The 16251-nt window shown below is 45.8% G+C and overlaps 1 protein-coding gene across 1 annotated transcript; it reads right to left on the bottom strand.

Annotated features, from left to right (window-relative positions):
* Positions 1-10146: 10146 nt before the first annotated feature.
* HNRNPA0 (heterogeneous nuclear ribonucleoprotein A0) lies at positions 10147-11973 on the bottom strand. The gene has a single exon (XM_056350024.1). It carries the CDS (start codon positions 11618-11620, stop codon positions 10685-10687), a length of 936 nt encoding a protein of 311 aa, XP_056205999.1. The 5' UTR covers positions 11621-11973; the 3' UTR covers positions 10147-10684.
* Positions 11974-16251: the final 4278 nt, after the last annotated feature.

Genomic DNA, 16251 nt, shown 5'->3' with positions numbered 1-16251 from the left:
TCTGTGAAGAGCTTCAATACACTCGGACAACATCCTGCCAATCTCCACAGCTTCAGCAGAAGCCAGAAAGGGGCTCTTCCCCAAAACCCAGCAGAAAGAAAACTGCATCAACGAGGAAAAAACTCCCTTCCTGACCCTGCAAGAGCCCCAAAACACAGCATCATACAGCTTAAACACAGTGCAAGCAGTGATTCAGGAAGCCTTCACTCCCCTGTAGATACCTGTTTCCAGGTATATACCAACATAGAGGTTCCAGAGATCCATATCATAAACAATTTGCTCTTTTTAGCAGCTCTCTTTTTTAGTTGCATAATCCCCTCCACTAAATTATTAATCAGCTTTTGTAGAAAGCTATGGCTTCTGCACTGAAGAGCTGGAAAGGCGTACCTAAAACACTGCATTCAGGGAAGCTTCCAGGGCTGCATCTTCTCAGCCTAAATTATTTTTCATTCTGTTTTTTAAAAGAGATTTTTTTTAGATAAATACATACGTTTATGTCTAAACATCTATATCTTTATAAATGCATATATTAAGTGCGTATAAGCGTATTTTTCTCTTTGTGTGACCAACCTGATCAAACCCTGAAGCTGGTCCTGTTTTGAGGGGTGTTTGAATCAGATCACTTCCAGGAGTCTCTTCCAACTAAATTTATTCTGCGATTCTAATTAAGTAAATACTTATTTAATTAGATCTGTATTTAGATCACGTTTTCTGGGAAAAGGTCCACTAAGGAAATTAACGTAAGAAAACCAGTGAAAGGTCTGTATGGAACTGGATGCGCTGGTACCTTGGTGGCTAACTGCAGTCACTCGGAGGTGGTACCTGGGTAGCGTGCTGGTTCCCAACGGATCCGGAGCACAAGGCACCTTGGCAGAGAAGCCCTGAAGGTATCTGCCACCCAACCACTGCCAGGATGCGGGGCATGCCACATTGCTCCCACGTACCAAACCCAAAAGAGCAGCTGAACTTCAGCTACTACGGCGACTCACTGGGACGCAAGTTACCGCAAGGCTCGAAAGGAAGCTCCAGGAGACCTTCTAGCCAGGGATCTTCCCACCGCTGGGATCAGGGATGTGTTGGTAGCAGAAGCTGAAGAGGTAGGAGGATTCTTTTTTCACATTCTGAAGGATGTGAAGGGCAGAGGAGGGCGGCGGGAGCATCCACCCCAGCCCGCTCCCCGCCGCCGGGACGCGGCCCCGCCAGCCGCCGGGGCTGTTGCCCTCTGCTGGTAAACGTCCCGCGCTCACGCTCCTGGCTGCAACCGGTACTTCTGAAATACGTTTTCTTTTCATCTTTAACGTAAATAACTTCTATAAAAATAGGGATTTTACTCCAATAGTTTCATCATAACATTACCCGCCTTTTGAATAACACGCGCTGGCCGCTTCGCCCCCCGGCTGATTTCTGGGGTGTAAGCCATCCTGCTGCTCACCCTACACAGCCCCAACAAACAGATCAGCTGAAAATGTTCTCCCTGGTCCCCCTCTTACTCTTCCTGTAGCATAAGCAGTTGATGTCACCCACAGCCAGGTATGTCAGAAGCCCAGGCTTCCTGCCCTGTAGTCATATTACGTATTTATCAACAACTTGCTGGAAGACTTTTTCAGATAGATTTTTATAGTTTAGAATTGTGCACTCAAAAAGAAAATTAGCATTCAAGGAAGAAAGCTGTAAAAACAACTATTGTGGGCACTGGAACAAAGGCAAAGGCCAATATTCAGACGCCTAAATACTACCAAGTCCCTCTGCCTCATGAGTCCTTAGTTTTGACTCTGATTTCTGCACCCGCTGAAGCGTACAGTTCTTGCTGCAGGCTGAACACAGGGACTTGTTCTCACTGTAAAAATTCTAACTAAACAAAAAGTTTAGGCTACGGTCCAAAAAGGACTGGTTTCCCCCAAATTTTTTGCTTGTGTTAAAGATATTTTCATATGTTTCTTTGTCTTTATAATATATCCCTTAATGGTTCCATACTACCTTCTGTAATGAGCAGAAACTACCCATATGCTCCATAAAGATGTTGTATGGTTTAATTAATATTTGGATGTGGTAAACCTGAAAGACCAGCATAAAAAAAAAAACCCCAACAATCATATATTCATTCAGGATGTCACCAACCCAACCCAAGTTTCCTTACTATCACTTATTATTCTTTACTATTACTCCTCGTACACTCATTGTCTCATTCTCCTCTTGAAATGTTTTAAAACATTCCATTTTTTTGTTCTTTGCAAAAGCCAAGAAACACAATCCACCGCCCTAGTTTCGAAACACAGCATGCTGCAACGTTAACACGAATGAGTAAATCACACAGCTGCCACACAAAGTTTGGGTGAGATTGTTTCTGCAGGCACATTATTTTACCTTACCAGGCAAAACCATCCCATGCAGCACATCTTACTCACAGATAACGGATTCTCCTTCATTATCCTGCTTGGTATTTTCTGGGCAAACACCTTTTTCTGCTCAATCTCCATAGCATATTCAGAGTAGGAACTGTACGTCAGGGGCTCAGCTCGGGTTTCTGTGCACTTACCGGACTTTCGTGGTGTACTTTTCAGGGCTCAGCTTTCCCATCCTGTCTCTCTCCACACAGAAGCATACCCTGCGAGGGAGAAAGGAAACACGCTCTTCTCAGAAGGCGTTAGAAAGCGCGTGGCACCAGCTCGCTGCAACGCGTCTGGCCTAGGGCAGCACCAGCAAAACAAGCCCAGCTCTTCCTTGCCACTCCTCCTTCCCAAGGTGATGTTCCTCAGCTCCCTCCCAGCTGACTCCCTAGTACACAGGCAGTAAGAGCTGTCCACTGCCACCAGCTACACACAAACCCAACGCAACATTCCCAAAACACACGTGGTGCCCCTGCATCATTCAGCTCACACCTCAAAGAGGCTTTAAAAGTAACAGTGATACCCCAGAGCAGAAGCCCAGATTCTAGCTGGCACTGGGTGAGTAAAAGAAAACTAACCATTACTTCTAAATGATACAAGTACAGGAAAAAAAATAACTTGCCTGCATTTAAAATTGCAGAAAACATTGGATGGGTGGGCCTAAAAGCAAAAAGACACGGCAATGCGTACCAGGTGCTTGACACTGCCCCTTGTGCTCCTGGGCATCTCTCGTTTTTTTCAGGAGGATACATCTCCATGAAAGTAACAGCAGAAAGCCAGCATTACTGCTCTTGCAGGATGGACTTTGCTACACATCCTACGCAAGAGGCATTAGCAATCACTATAGCCAGCCTGCAGTGCTCTGCAGGGGAGAAGTCCTGAATTTGCCATCAGACAGGACTCAGAGGAGCTCTCCCCAGTAAGAGCATCATTATTCCAGCAGTGGCAGAAAGCAAAAAATGAAACAAACCCAAATGAAATCAGACAGTGAAGAACTTCAGATGAGTTTGTTATCAGATAAAAGATAACAAAAACCTGAAAAGGTCCTAGATAACCACACAGAGAAAACTGAGAACCAAGTATCAGAAGTCTTTCGTGATTCTGCAGAGAGCAGCCAGCGAGCCCGAAACCAGAGGACATCCCTTTTGAGCAGGGAGGGCACCTGGAGGATGAAATAGAAGTAAACCATTTCAAAACACAGCTGATAGTGCTGTGCTTTTATGTGACAGCTAGGTAAGCCCAGCCTCCCCCCAGGGCCATATCCTGCCCACGTTTTTGTGATTTGTTCATCGAGGTGTGTGGCTGGGAGAGGGAGGCTTGCCACTGAACCCGTGTTAGTACGTATGTAGAAAACAAGATTATTGATCCACGGAGAAAGTGAACAAGTAAAAAAGCATGAACCTCCAGCCGCAAACACCACTCATACATTTTATCCATCATTGCTTTAATCCAAGTCCATGCTGGAAATACAGACTGGACTCCTGATCTTTCTTCTTCCCAATCAGTGCCTGCAGTGACAAGAATCACGCTTCCTTCCCTCCAGGATTTTGTGGAAAGCAAAATTTTTTGCAAAATAGAAAAAATCCATCGCAAAACCACAGAAAGCAACAAGAGTTACAGAAATGACAGAAGAGACTGGGAAGATACTCATCCGTTATACTGACCAGATTACAGACTAACAGCATATTTTCAGACGTGTGGCTTTGCACGTCTTTCAATTCAAAACAGTATTCCCAGTGAGAACAGGGCTTCTGTGAGACAAATTAGTTGGCAATTGCACGGTATAAAGTAGCATTTGAACAACTTAAGTATTTTAGATTCATCAGCTCACTCTGCTTCTAAGGAATTTTCCTGCAATGTTCATCAGCAATTTGTACTTTGGTGGTAGTGAGCATCTTGACACGTTTCCAGCCAGAAACTTAAACCCTTTATAAATTGGCATCAATTCCTTACTGCATTACACATTAAAAGAGATATTTATAGTAGTTTAATGAATGTAATATGTATCAAAACTATACGTAGTGCTACATAGTGGGATTTTTGGTTTCTTGAGGAAGAGCTGTTCTTTCCAAATCTGTGTATTTCCCATTTGTGAAAGCATTCAGGAATGAAACTGTATGCACCAGACTAGGAGGGTTAATATCCAGATGCCTCAGACAGATGGCATTATTAGTCTGACTGGGCTTGACATCTAGTTTTCAAAGTTAAGGAGCTTTGGTTACTTGGATGGCTGACAACCTGAGAATAGCCAGTACTCTAAGCTTGACGCTTTCTAGAACAGCACAGGCAACGCTACAGCTTTGCCTAACAGACTCCTAGGAAAAAGAACGTTACGCCAAGATCAACCGCACCAAAAAAGTACTTAAGAAAATGCTGCTGCACATTTTAGTTAGGACTCCCACTGGCAAAGGCTGAACCGAGGACAGAGAACAGTACCTGAATTTGATTATTTTATGCCTTTTTTTTTTCTACAGCCTAGACGTGAAGTGTTCCATCTTTTTAACCGTTCCATCTATTCAGATAGAACTACAGGAAATAGAAGAATCTGAAGAATGTCTCTCTTCTGCACCAAACTATAATTTTACAGCCCTTGCTCTTTCAGTGTTCCCACTACCCATTTTCCCTGCAAGATGGGTTACACATTTTTACAGGGAATATAGATATGATTAAAACACTCTTAGAACCACAGGAACAAGAGGCATCAGTTCAAAAGTGACTATATATATATATATTTCCTCCCCTTTAGAGAAATCAAGGAGAGTTCTGGGAGCAGAGAAGGCAGAAAAACTAGGATTTGTCAAAGGAACATCAAGGAGGAAAGCACCCACCTCCATCAGCCCCTTTACAAGTCCTAGTATATATTTGTAAATGATACAAAATTCCTAGGTAAAGATATATAAAAACACTTTCACCTTGTTACAAGAAACACGCATCTGACACCCGTCAATTTTAGTACTTACATTACAAACCAAATAAATACGCATTAAAGGTAAATAGAAGTAGAGGTGATGTATGTGTGGGGGTATACAGGCACATACCAGAAATAGTCGAGTAGTAATACTTCAATAGGAGGCCTAAACAAAGCCCATCGACCAAAGCAAATAGTGCTCGTTCAAGCTGGCTCAAACCTCCTTATGGCGTGTTTGCATCGTGAAATACATTTTAAAGGGAAGCAGGGATGCAACTGTTTTATTCATTTAAGAAATACAAAAGTAACAAGCAGAAAACTCATCTTTAAGGGATACATACACCCGATCACAGAATCAGTTCTGCAAAAAATATTAAATAACCCATTGTTTTGTAAACTATACCTCCGGTTAAGGTGAAAGACTGACATTTTGGGTGTTACACTTTCAATCACCTGATACTAATCCAAGGTATTATACATAGACACATAGTTCGAAAAACGTATTGCAAATACCTTCTTCCAATTAAATAGCTTAGAAAACAGAGGTCCGTAATAACGTATACCACATAAATGTGGCACTAACTTGATTACATGATAAACTCTAATCCATAATAGCCACAACAGGACAAGCAATCCTTTTTAAAAGGCTTGGATAAGCTACCTTCTATTAGAAAACCAATCATCTCACGGACTGTAGGAGCAAAACCCCACTCCCACAAACGCACCACGGTTTTGTTCACTGTGTGCGTTATCAGAAGGGTGTCCTTCAGTTTTATTTTATAGAGACTAATTAACAATTTTAACCAAACCTTTGCATTTTAGGAAGAACATTCTGAAGTACGCAGAAAAAAGAAGCTGCTCTATTTTCAGACCTGAATAGGAGGTTGGGGTCCTCAGCACCACTCAGGCTCAGACCCTTTTCAGCAGCAACAGGAATGCCATTATATTGCGACAACAATATCAGCTGACAGGGCAGGATAATAAACCAGTGTTCCGACCTACGCTATCCACTTAGGTCTTTCAATGCTAAATGAAAGCAAAATTTGCTTTACAGATGGGATCTAGGCTGGGGCGGGGAGGAACACCATAAAGCATTTGAGAACTCTAGATTACATTTTTAACCACCTGAAATATTTCAGCTTCACTGTTATGTATGTGCGCACAGAGTATCCGATAAGAGTTCAAGCACATCTGGCAGTACCCCCGCTGTGCACACCGCTGGCCTCCCAGCAGCTCCACGCTCCTGGAAGCGGAGCTGGGAGTCCAAGAGCCAGTGCTGCAGCTGCACAGCTTGCAACTATGTCAACACACAACACAACTCGGAAAGCTTGCTCAATTCTGGAGGGTAAAGATTGTCCACCTTGGGATACTACACAAGCCTGCAGGGCAAGGCACAGCTTTTATTTCACAAATCTGTCACAGCTGTAATACAGTCAGTGACCCACAGAATTCCTGTCACCAAAGCTGTTTCAGTTCTTACTGATGTTCAAAACTACCTTTTCATCGCCTCATGTTAAAACAAGTGAGAGGTACTTCCACTGATCTGTGCAAGTACCAATTTATTACATATACAGGTGTTTAGCATGTTTCTTTTTAATGCAGTAGTCATCAGTATTATAAAAGTGTATGTTAGGCTAATTTTATTAGCCAAATAAAGTTTACAAGTCACACAAGAAGCAGAATCAAGAACAAATTAGAGCAGACACGAAAACCCATCTCTGTTAAAAAACTGTGTGCACATCACAACACACTGAGCTATGCTGTGATACCGTAGTCTCTGAAAAGCTTACATTTGGGGAATTTTTGTTCATGCAATTACAAAAAAGAACATCATCTGTGTTTTAAGAAAACTACTGCACTTCTACTTTCATTATTAAATGCTGAAAGTAAACGAATTGCTCTCATGTCCTATTTCTCACAGGTTAAACCAACACAATCCAGCACTCATTCCTGAACAGAAAGCTGTTAAAATTAGAGAGAATTTCAGACACATATACTTCCAATCTCAATTACAAACTTAAGGAACAGCAAACTCAAGTTACTTTATTTCTATTTCCGTGATGATCCTAAAGCGACTGCACAGTCACAAACTTCTTTATTTACCTGCCAGCCATATACTTTGTTTCATCTCAGTTCTTCCTACGCACCTCTATGCAGATAAATCCACCCAGGGGTCAGAAAATTACTAAATTCCATTAAATACATAAGCAAAGCTTTATCAACAAATCTCTTCTGTTCACTAGGAAACGTACTAGAAGCAGGTTTATAGTCAGTGGCTTTAAATCACTGTGTCTTTAACACTGTCCAGTACAGATTTGCACCTCTTTCTATATTCCATGGCACATCCTAGCATTGCTGCTCCTTACTAAACAAGCGCTTACACAAGTCACTCAAATGTTACCTGCATTGTTACAAGGAAGTTATTGCTCCCCAGAGACGAGGTCAGAGTAAATCAAGTCCCATCTACTCAAGACACTCATCACAGAACATTGTTACGCAGATGACAATCTTTTGAGGGAGAAATTAGTTAGCATACTCCCTATGTAAGTGCAATTTCTGGGATCTACTACTTATGCTAGAAGACATTAGTTCTACAAGAGGACTATTACATAGATCATCAAACAGCAGGTTTCAGTACAATTCTCAAAATCAAGCTACAGCCTGGCAAAACTGCCAGATTCGCACACAAAGTCACTTTTTAAAAAATCTAGTTTCTAGTATCAACATACTCTTTCATGGCACATAACGTGAAAATACCATAAAGCTACAGTTGGTGCACAAACCTTTACCTTCCCAAGTCAACTGACAAACCACATCACAGAGGTGAATTTAACCATTTCTTTCCAAGCTAGGCTGTCCCTTGATAAGGTTAAGGCAATTCACGATTCCAAGGGTCTAAATCACACGCCCAAACTAACACAAGACCTAGAACTCAGCAGTTCACTTCAGCTACAAAAAGAAAAGCTGTGCTTCAAGGGAAGTTCAAGGATGACTGTCCAACATGGTTTTAAAGTGCAAAGGTAAAGTAAAAAATTTCAAGCCCTGTGAGCTGAAATAAAACAAACCACCTGAAGCTGTCTGCCCCCAAGAGCTGGTACTTGCAGCATTTTACAAATACTTCTCTGAAATGACTTGCACTTTCAACAACGTATCAGCGATACTGATTCACAGCAGCAGCTAACAAGCTTTTTGAGATTAAAAAAATTACAATACAATTGCAAATAGCAAGTTACTTGGAACCTGTTTATAAAAGCTAAGCCAAAGAGAACCAGTTTCACTGTAAAAGCCGTAACTTATAGCAATCAAGAGGAAACTCGGCTCTTGGTTAAAATCCTGATGATAGCAAAAGGTTGTCCTGCTTATTTAAGCTCACGTAGGTAACTAAGTTGATGCTAGTTTTACTTCTAACAGCAACAAGACAACTAATTTCAACTACAATCAGTGTCAGGTTAGATTGACATCAAAGACTGACAGTATCTTGAAGTTTCATGCAAAATCCTTCAACCCAGAGGCACAAAGTCCTAGACATCGAACTTTCCACTGGAATCAGTGGGAATTATATGCCTGGTCTCTTGCATATCTGGAGCAAAGCAAAAACCAGCTTTTAAGGTACAGTCTCACAAAGCATCAGCATTAAAGACTAAGTGCTTAGAAAGCTGAAGTCAAAGTAACTTTGTACTTTTTAAATCCATGCCCCATATCATACATACTCTCACTCAAGCATATAAGGAATTCAATTCTTTATTTGATATCCATAAACGTTGCTATTCTATTTTTCTATGCAGGAAGGCAGTTTTCCCCTAAAACATTATGCTTTTTAATAAACAACAAACTTTAATTCTATTGCGTGAAAGGGCTACAAATATACATTTGTTAATCAAGCAGACTACACAGATATTTTTGCTTTACAACTGGCACCTATGTTACTGGTACACTTAGCTGGCTCATTTATCATAGCACTTTGCCCATGTAGTTTAGATTATCACTTTTTGAAATACGGGCAATTGCAATTATTTAAAAAATAAAAATAAAAGAATACGTGCTGAGGCAGGTACTGCAAATCCATTCCTTTTTTCCAGTCAATACTCATGGAGCCCATCTTTATTCACATGCAGATGTCATTGCATTCTACACCAGTCATCTAGCGGCATAAAATAACTTTCACAAGTCTAGTACAATTGTTAGCAAACCAATTTTACTCCTGCTGTAATGAAGCCTGCAGCAAGGGGGCTGCCATCCTGTCGGTAGATGGTGCTGCAAGAGATTCTCGGGAACTTTAAAGAACGACAATAGTTCAGAGTGAAAAAGTCTTGTTAACCCGGTACTGTGAAAACAAGTATGCGTTTAATAAAAGGGATAAATGTCGACCCTTTCCTGGAAGGAATCATACACAGACAAACCGATAAGAGGACTTGAAACTAAGCAATTGGAAATTCTGAACATTTTATATGAATGAAGCACATGCTTAACACAAACTATTTCTTCAAAACTACACAGTACATACGTTGATGAAAAAGTCCTATAGAAAAAATTGACCAACCATGTCAGCACGTCAAACTGCCTAGTACAAGATGGTGGATGTACACAAACTGCATGAGTGAGAACGAGTATTTAAAAGAAAAAACAAACATCAGACCACATCCACAGATTAGTACTTCAAAAATTTTTCTGTCGAGTGTTCGAAATCCAATAAATCCACTGGGGGGTAGCAAAAAAGTCAGTTAGGACCTTTACTGGCAATAAAATACTTACTTTAAGTACATAGATTTTAAAGCAGAGCAACACTTGCTTCAAACCTAGAAAAGTCTTAAAACCGTACGGAATGGATCCTAGGAAAAAAAATTAGACATGTAAAGGTCAATGAACACAATGATTTATTTAAAAAATAAAAAACGTAAAAACGATTTTTTCCTCCTTTACAGAAATGTTAATTCAGTCATGGGATCCAAGTAGATTTTGTAGAAAAAATGTAGTAGCCAGGTATCGAGTCCTTACAACAAAGGAAATCCCCCCATAACCCTCCCCAGTTTTTACTCCAGATCAGCAAGACACTTCCCACCCCATACCCCCAAAAAACAAATTAAAACAAGACATTTTTTCGTTGCTAGTATAAAAACGACCAAGGTCCAAGTAATAATAAAAAAATAGAGTCCATCAATGACTGTAACACAAAGTATGTGTGTGTGGGGCCCAGTCCATCTTCAGAGAGAACGAAGTGGCACAGGCAGCAGAGGCGACCCCCAGGGGGTATTTAGGAGCTGCTCCCACAGCAGGGAGGCATTTAAAAGGAGCTGCCCTTCGGCGAATGAGGGGAGAAACCATTTAGAAGCTGCCCCGTATCAAAGGGAGGGCTCTCCACGCCACCCCCGATGGGTATGGGCGCTCCAGCTCAGAAAGAGCCGCCCCCATAGCCTCCCCCACCATAGCCTCCTCTGTACGGTCCACTGTTACTGCGGCCCCCCCAGTTGCCGCCCCCTCCTCCACCTCCTCCGCCGCTCTTCATGGGGCCGTAGGAGGACTGGTGCTGGCTGTAGCTGCCGAACCCGCCGTACCCGTTGCCGTAGTCGCCGCCTCCCCCTCCGCCTCCGTAGGAGCCGCTGCCATAGGAGCCGTAGCCGCCGCCGCCGCCGCCTCCTCCACCGTAGCCGCCGTAGCTATTGTAACCGCCGCCGCCTTTGGAAAGGCCGTTGTGATCCCGGTTGCCGGATCCGCCGCCGCCCCGACCCCTTCCTCCTCCTCTGCCTCCCCGGGAGGGCCTGGAGGAGCCGCCGCCACCCCCGCCCGACTGGATGTCCTCCTTGGGCACGGCCTTCTTGACCTCCACGCGGTGGCCCTGGATCGGGTGGAACTTGACCACGGCCGCCTTGTCGGCGGCGTCGTGGTTTTGGAAATAGACGAAGCCAAAGCCGCGCTTCTTCCCGCTCTGTTTGTCGGCGATGATCTCGGCCTTCTCCACGGGGCCGAACTGGCTGAAATGCTGCACCAGGTCCCCTTCGCCCACGTCCCCTTTGAGGCCGCCCACAAAGAGCTTCTTCACCTTAGCGTGGGCCCCCGGTTTGGCCGAGTCCTCCCGGGACACGGCCCGCTTCAGCTCCACCGCGTTGCCGTCCACGGCGTGGGGGGAGGCGGCCATGGCGGCGTCGGCCTCCTCCACCGCCGAGTAGGTGACGAAACCGAAGCAGCGGGAGCGCTTGGTCTGCGGGTTGAGCACCACCACGCAGTCGGTGAGGGTGCCGTAGGCCGCGAAGTGCTCCCGCAGCCCGGCCTCCGTCGTCTGCACGTTCAGGCCGCCGATGAACAGCTTGCATAGCTGCGAGTTCTCCATGCTGCCGCCGGTGCCGGAGCTGCGCCTGGGCCTGGCGCCGAGACTCCTCCTCCTGTTGGGGGGCAGCTCTGACGGTTTTTTCCCCCCCCTTCTCCGTCTTGCCGCTTCTTCCCCCTCGCTGGCTGCGAACAGCGCGACCTCACGGCTGCGGCAGCCGCCGGCAATGGTCCCCTCGGCCTGGCCCAACGCCTTCGCTTCGCCTCACCTGACCCGCAGAAGAGACGGGGCGTCCCGGCTGCCGCCGCTCCCGCAGAAAGGGGGGTGGGGGTGGGGGAAAACACAGGCACGCACAAAATGGCGGCTGCTACTTCTCAAGAGCTCGGCCGGCGACTGGTGCCCACACAAAGGGGACGCTGGGAGCCCCGCCCGCCCGGCCGCCGCCGCGCACGCCCCCCCGCGCCCGCGCAGCCAATGAGAGCTCGCCGCTGGAGCCGCCCGCGACTCACCTTTAGGGGCGGGGCTCCGGCCGCGATCGACGAGCGCGACGACTAACCAGAGGGCGCGACCTCCGCCGCGCGCCGGAGCGAGGCCCGGGGTTGGCCGCTGACAGACGCGGCGGGCGGCCAATAGCGTCGCGCTGTAGCGGCCGGCGACGCGAAGTCTCTTCTGCGCGCGCCGAGCGGAGGGGCGGGGCCACCGCCGGCCCGGGCAGCGCCAATGCGTCAAGCCCGCGGACGCGAGCCAATGGGCCGCCTCCGGGCTGGCCGCGCGCCTTCTGCCGGCGGCCCCGCCCCGCGGGCGGGCGCAGCGGGCGAGGGTCGGTGGGCGGCTCGCGCGGGAGGGTTTGAAAGGGTGACCGTTAGGGGCGCGCGGCCGCGGCGCCTCCCTCGGCCTGCGGGGCGCGGGCGGGGCCGGGGCCGATGGACGGCCGGCGCGGGGCCGATGGACGGCCGGCAGGACTCTCGTTGCCATCTGGCTGCCTTCCGTTCTCGTCTCGGCCAGCCCAGCCCTGCGCCCTCGCCTCCCCGGCGGGCCGGCCGCCCCCAGCCCCGCGGGCAGGGCAGGGCAGTGCTGGCGGGCAGCGGCTCCCTGCTCCGGGGGTTGGAGCCGTGCCGGGTTGTCCCGTTCCCGCCTGCCCCGCCGTCCCGTCCCACCCCCCCCAGCGTTAGCTGGCTCTTCTCCCCTCGTTCGCATCCGTTTTCGCCTTTCCAGCACGCTCCCAGCTACCAAACCTGCTCACTCAAGAAGCTTCCTTCTCGCTTCTCCTGCTGCTGTTGCCTCCCCTGCTTCCCAGACTTTTTCCAGCCCTCTCACTGCCTTCTGTTCTCACCCCTAAATCTCTCCTTAGCGCTGAAAAGGCGGTATTTTCGTAGAGAAATAACTAGAGCTGCTCAAGGGTGTGCAAACCTTTTTCTTTTTGGAGCTCCAAACGATTTTTGTGGTGAGATTTTCTTTCCCTGAAGGTGACAAGGTGACTTGCCATTTTACTAGTCACGCTAGCACCTGCACCGCACGGTTTCTGAAACTCATGTTAACTTAGTCTTCCTCACAGATAACTACCTAATCTGTTTCTAAAACCTTCAAGTGAAGGCAGTTTCACAACCTTTTCAGGTGGCTTCTTCCTTTGTTCATTACTTCCACAATGAGAAAAGTTTCTCCTTAGACATTGAGACAGTCTTTGAAAGAATAACCATATAATCAAATATATTAAAGTGAGCACAAACCTCAAGAACTCATGAAGCACTAGAGCATCCATACATAGAGCACCCCACCCACTCTCCCTCTTTATTGAGTACATCTATATGCTAATACGCTGTGGGGTCTACTCACGATAAGACTTTCTCCTCGGTTCGGGCACCTCTCCCTCTTTGCTCTGCTCCTTGTTTTCTGTTGCTTTGCTTTTTCAGGTGCTAGATCCTGAAAAGCGGGTCTGTCTTGTCTCATCCATGATGGTAATGCAAAAGAGATGTTTTCCAAAAATTTCAGGACACTGTTCCCGATGAAAAAGGGTCTTATTATCTCTACCAATTAGCAAAGGTTGGGAATATTTCTGACCATTGCAGTATTTGTCAGACACTGCACCTCCAAAGAAAGAGTTTGTCCCGCAAAAAATCTTGACATCACCTATGTAGTACTTGTTTTATATTCCAGTGCTTGGCTTTCAAAAGCCTGTCCGTGTTATTTTATTCTCCACACCATCCAAGAACATTAACACCAAACCTCACAGGCACAAGTCATCTCACCCTCCTGAGTCACAGATGGGAAATCCAGAGTAGTGTACTGGAAATCAGAGGCTTGGGGAACTGGGTTAATACAAAATAACTATCAGACCACCTGGTTTCCAGCAAGATCATGCCCTGGATCTCCTGACAGACACAATATTTGTCCCTTGTTCAGGGAGAAGAGTATAGTCTTCCATCCAACACCCATCTTGGGAGCCTTTATAAAGGTATAAACTGAATATTCCAATCCTCCCGACCTGGTGGGTAGCTTTGTACTAGGCATAGTATCAGGATGTAGTTTCACAGTTGTTGGAACTGATTTGTGCTGGGAATGCTGCACTCCAGCCCTCCAGCCATGTGATCCTGCCTTCTCCCATGTGCCAGCCCTGTCACTTGGGCAAACACACAGCCATCCACTGACGAGAACTGAGACAGCCAAAAATAATTTTACCATGAAAGGGAGCTTATTTTGTAGCCGCCTCAGCTTTCTGGTTTTTGCACAATCCCATGTGTGCTGGCGCTGGCAGGAGGGAGGAAGCAGAGCTGCTACATCCCCCTGATTTAGATCAGCTGCTGTGGAAACACACCCGCGGAGACTCGCAGACACATGTAACATGGACTGTGCCACAAGGTCAGTTAACTACAGCCCCAGATGAAGTCCAGAGGGCTGAACATTTTCAGCATGAATATTCTTCCTTACTCCTCATCAGATGGTGTCAACTCCAGAGTTTAACTGCTGGTAAAATTCTGCCTTCCTTCCTATCAGCAAGCCAAGTTTTCATGCTTTAGTCTCAAACACTATGATTACCATTAACCAGTAGGAATATTACTTGCAATATGGTGATCTCTGTTTTATTAAATTGGATTTTTTTTTCTCTGTTAGAGCCAAGTCTGTTAAGAGTATCTTATTATTATGACAGGAATATTAAATGACCATGTTTGACAACCACTTACAGGGAAAGATGTCACCTGTTTAGATCCATTTATCTCAATGCATGAACAGACACAATCATTTTATCTAACTTTAGAAAAGAGAATGTGCCCATAAAGTCACTCAAATATTTGTGGTTTTAAACTAAGCACATCCTACTTATTAAAAAAAAAGTTTCTTCCCAAAGGCTGTCTGCAAGCTCCACACAATTACAGGAAATACAAAAATATATTTTGCCTACCACTTATTGTAAGAAATGTGTGGCCTTTCCCAAGATAAATTAATATCTGGTTCATGTAGAAAACAACCCATGAGAGTTTTATAGAACCTTAATAATTTACAGCAAAAAGGAAGGAAAATTAAGAGAGGCTAATTCTCAACGGGTAACAAAGAAAACAGAGCACTTGTTTACCGCTCATATTTTCTCCCTGAAAGCAAGACAGACAAGTAGGCCAAGGAAGAGATCAAAGACAGGAGTCACTGCTGCTTTCAGCAGGAGGAGGAGATGAGGGTCTTTAAGATGTGAGCAAATCAGTCAGCAAAATCAGTCACTGACACAACTCAGGTATAGCCCAACAGCTTCCTCTTCATTTGCACTTCTGACTGCTTGATTAATGAAAGGAAAACGCCTTTAAAATACATATACCCATCTCTTGCAGTTAGAAATGTCTCCTCTGATACTACAGAAAGACCAAACTTCACTTGACCTGGTGCCCTCCTGCCCACTGTCCTTTCCCACGTAAGTGACCTCGCGTAGTTCATGTATTCGCTCAAAATCACGTTCTCAGAGTCCAGCCCACGCAGGACCAAGCACCCAGCAAACGTACATGTGCCCTGACACGTACCACCAGGCTCCCGTGACGCTGACTTTCCCAGATAGCTGAGCCCCAGTTTCTCCTGCATACCCCACAGACCTTCATACCTCCCAGGCCATCCGAGCCACCACAGACTCCAACCAGACCTCCAGCTCCTCTTGGATTCCTGCCTGGTGAGGCGTCCAGTCACTCGATCAGCGCACCACGTCACTTATATATACATTCCTGTGAACTGCGTGCCTTTATGTGCTCCTGAAACATGCCTTTCCCTCTTGCTAAGTGAGCCATCGCGAACGCGAGATACACAAGCACAGCACCAAAGAACAAGTCTGGCACTGTGCATGGGAGATGTGACAAGTCTGCTAGAACAGACAGCACTCCAACAGCTACAGCAGTTTCTCCACTGTATTTTTAAACTGCTTTTAACTGCATGCAAGTAAATACATAGTATCATCCCACGTATTTAAAAGTTCTTAGGCAAACACCATTACAGAGAAATACATACTGTCCTGCTCCTGACTGGGCAGTCACGGCATTACATTGTTTCAATTCTGATAGCAACCTATAGAATAAAATTCATTGTATAAGTAGCGTCAGTTTCTAACACAAGTAAAAAAGCTGCGCTTGTAATACTACCTAAGGGAAATGTGTTTCTCAGACCAGAGGCACTGGCCAAATAATGCGCTGTGTTAATGTCCTCATGGGATATGTTAGCGATACAGT

This window comes from Falco biarmicus, chromosome 8, assembly GCF_023638135.1.
Source record: "Falco biarmicus isolate bFalBia1 chromosome 8, bFalBia1.pri, whole genome shotgun sequence".
Taxonomy (NCBI): Eukaryota; Metazoa; Chordata; class Aves; order Falconiformes; family Falconidae; genus Falco; species Falco biarmicus.
Note: the sequence above shows the minus strand (reverse complement) of the source record. Positions and strands in the feature narration are given on the sequence as shown.

Coding starts and splice junctions, on each gene's coding strand:
- HNRNPA0 (XM_056350024.1), bottom strand. CDS start 11,620: ATGGAGAACTCGCAGCTATGCAAGCTGTTCATCGGCGGCCTGAACGTG.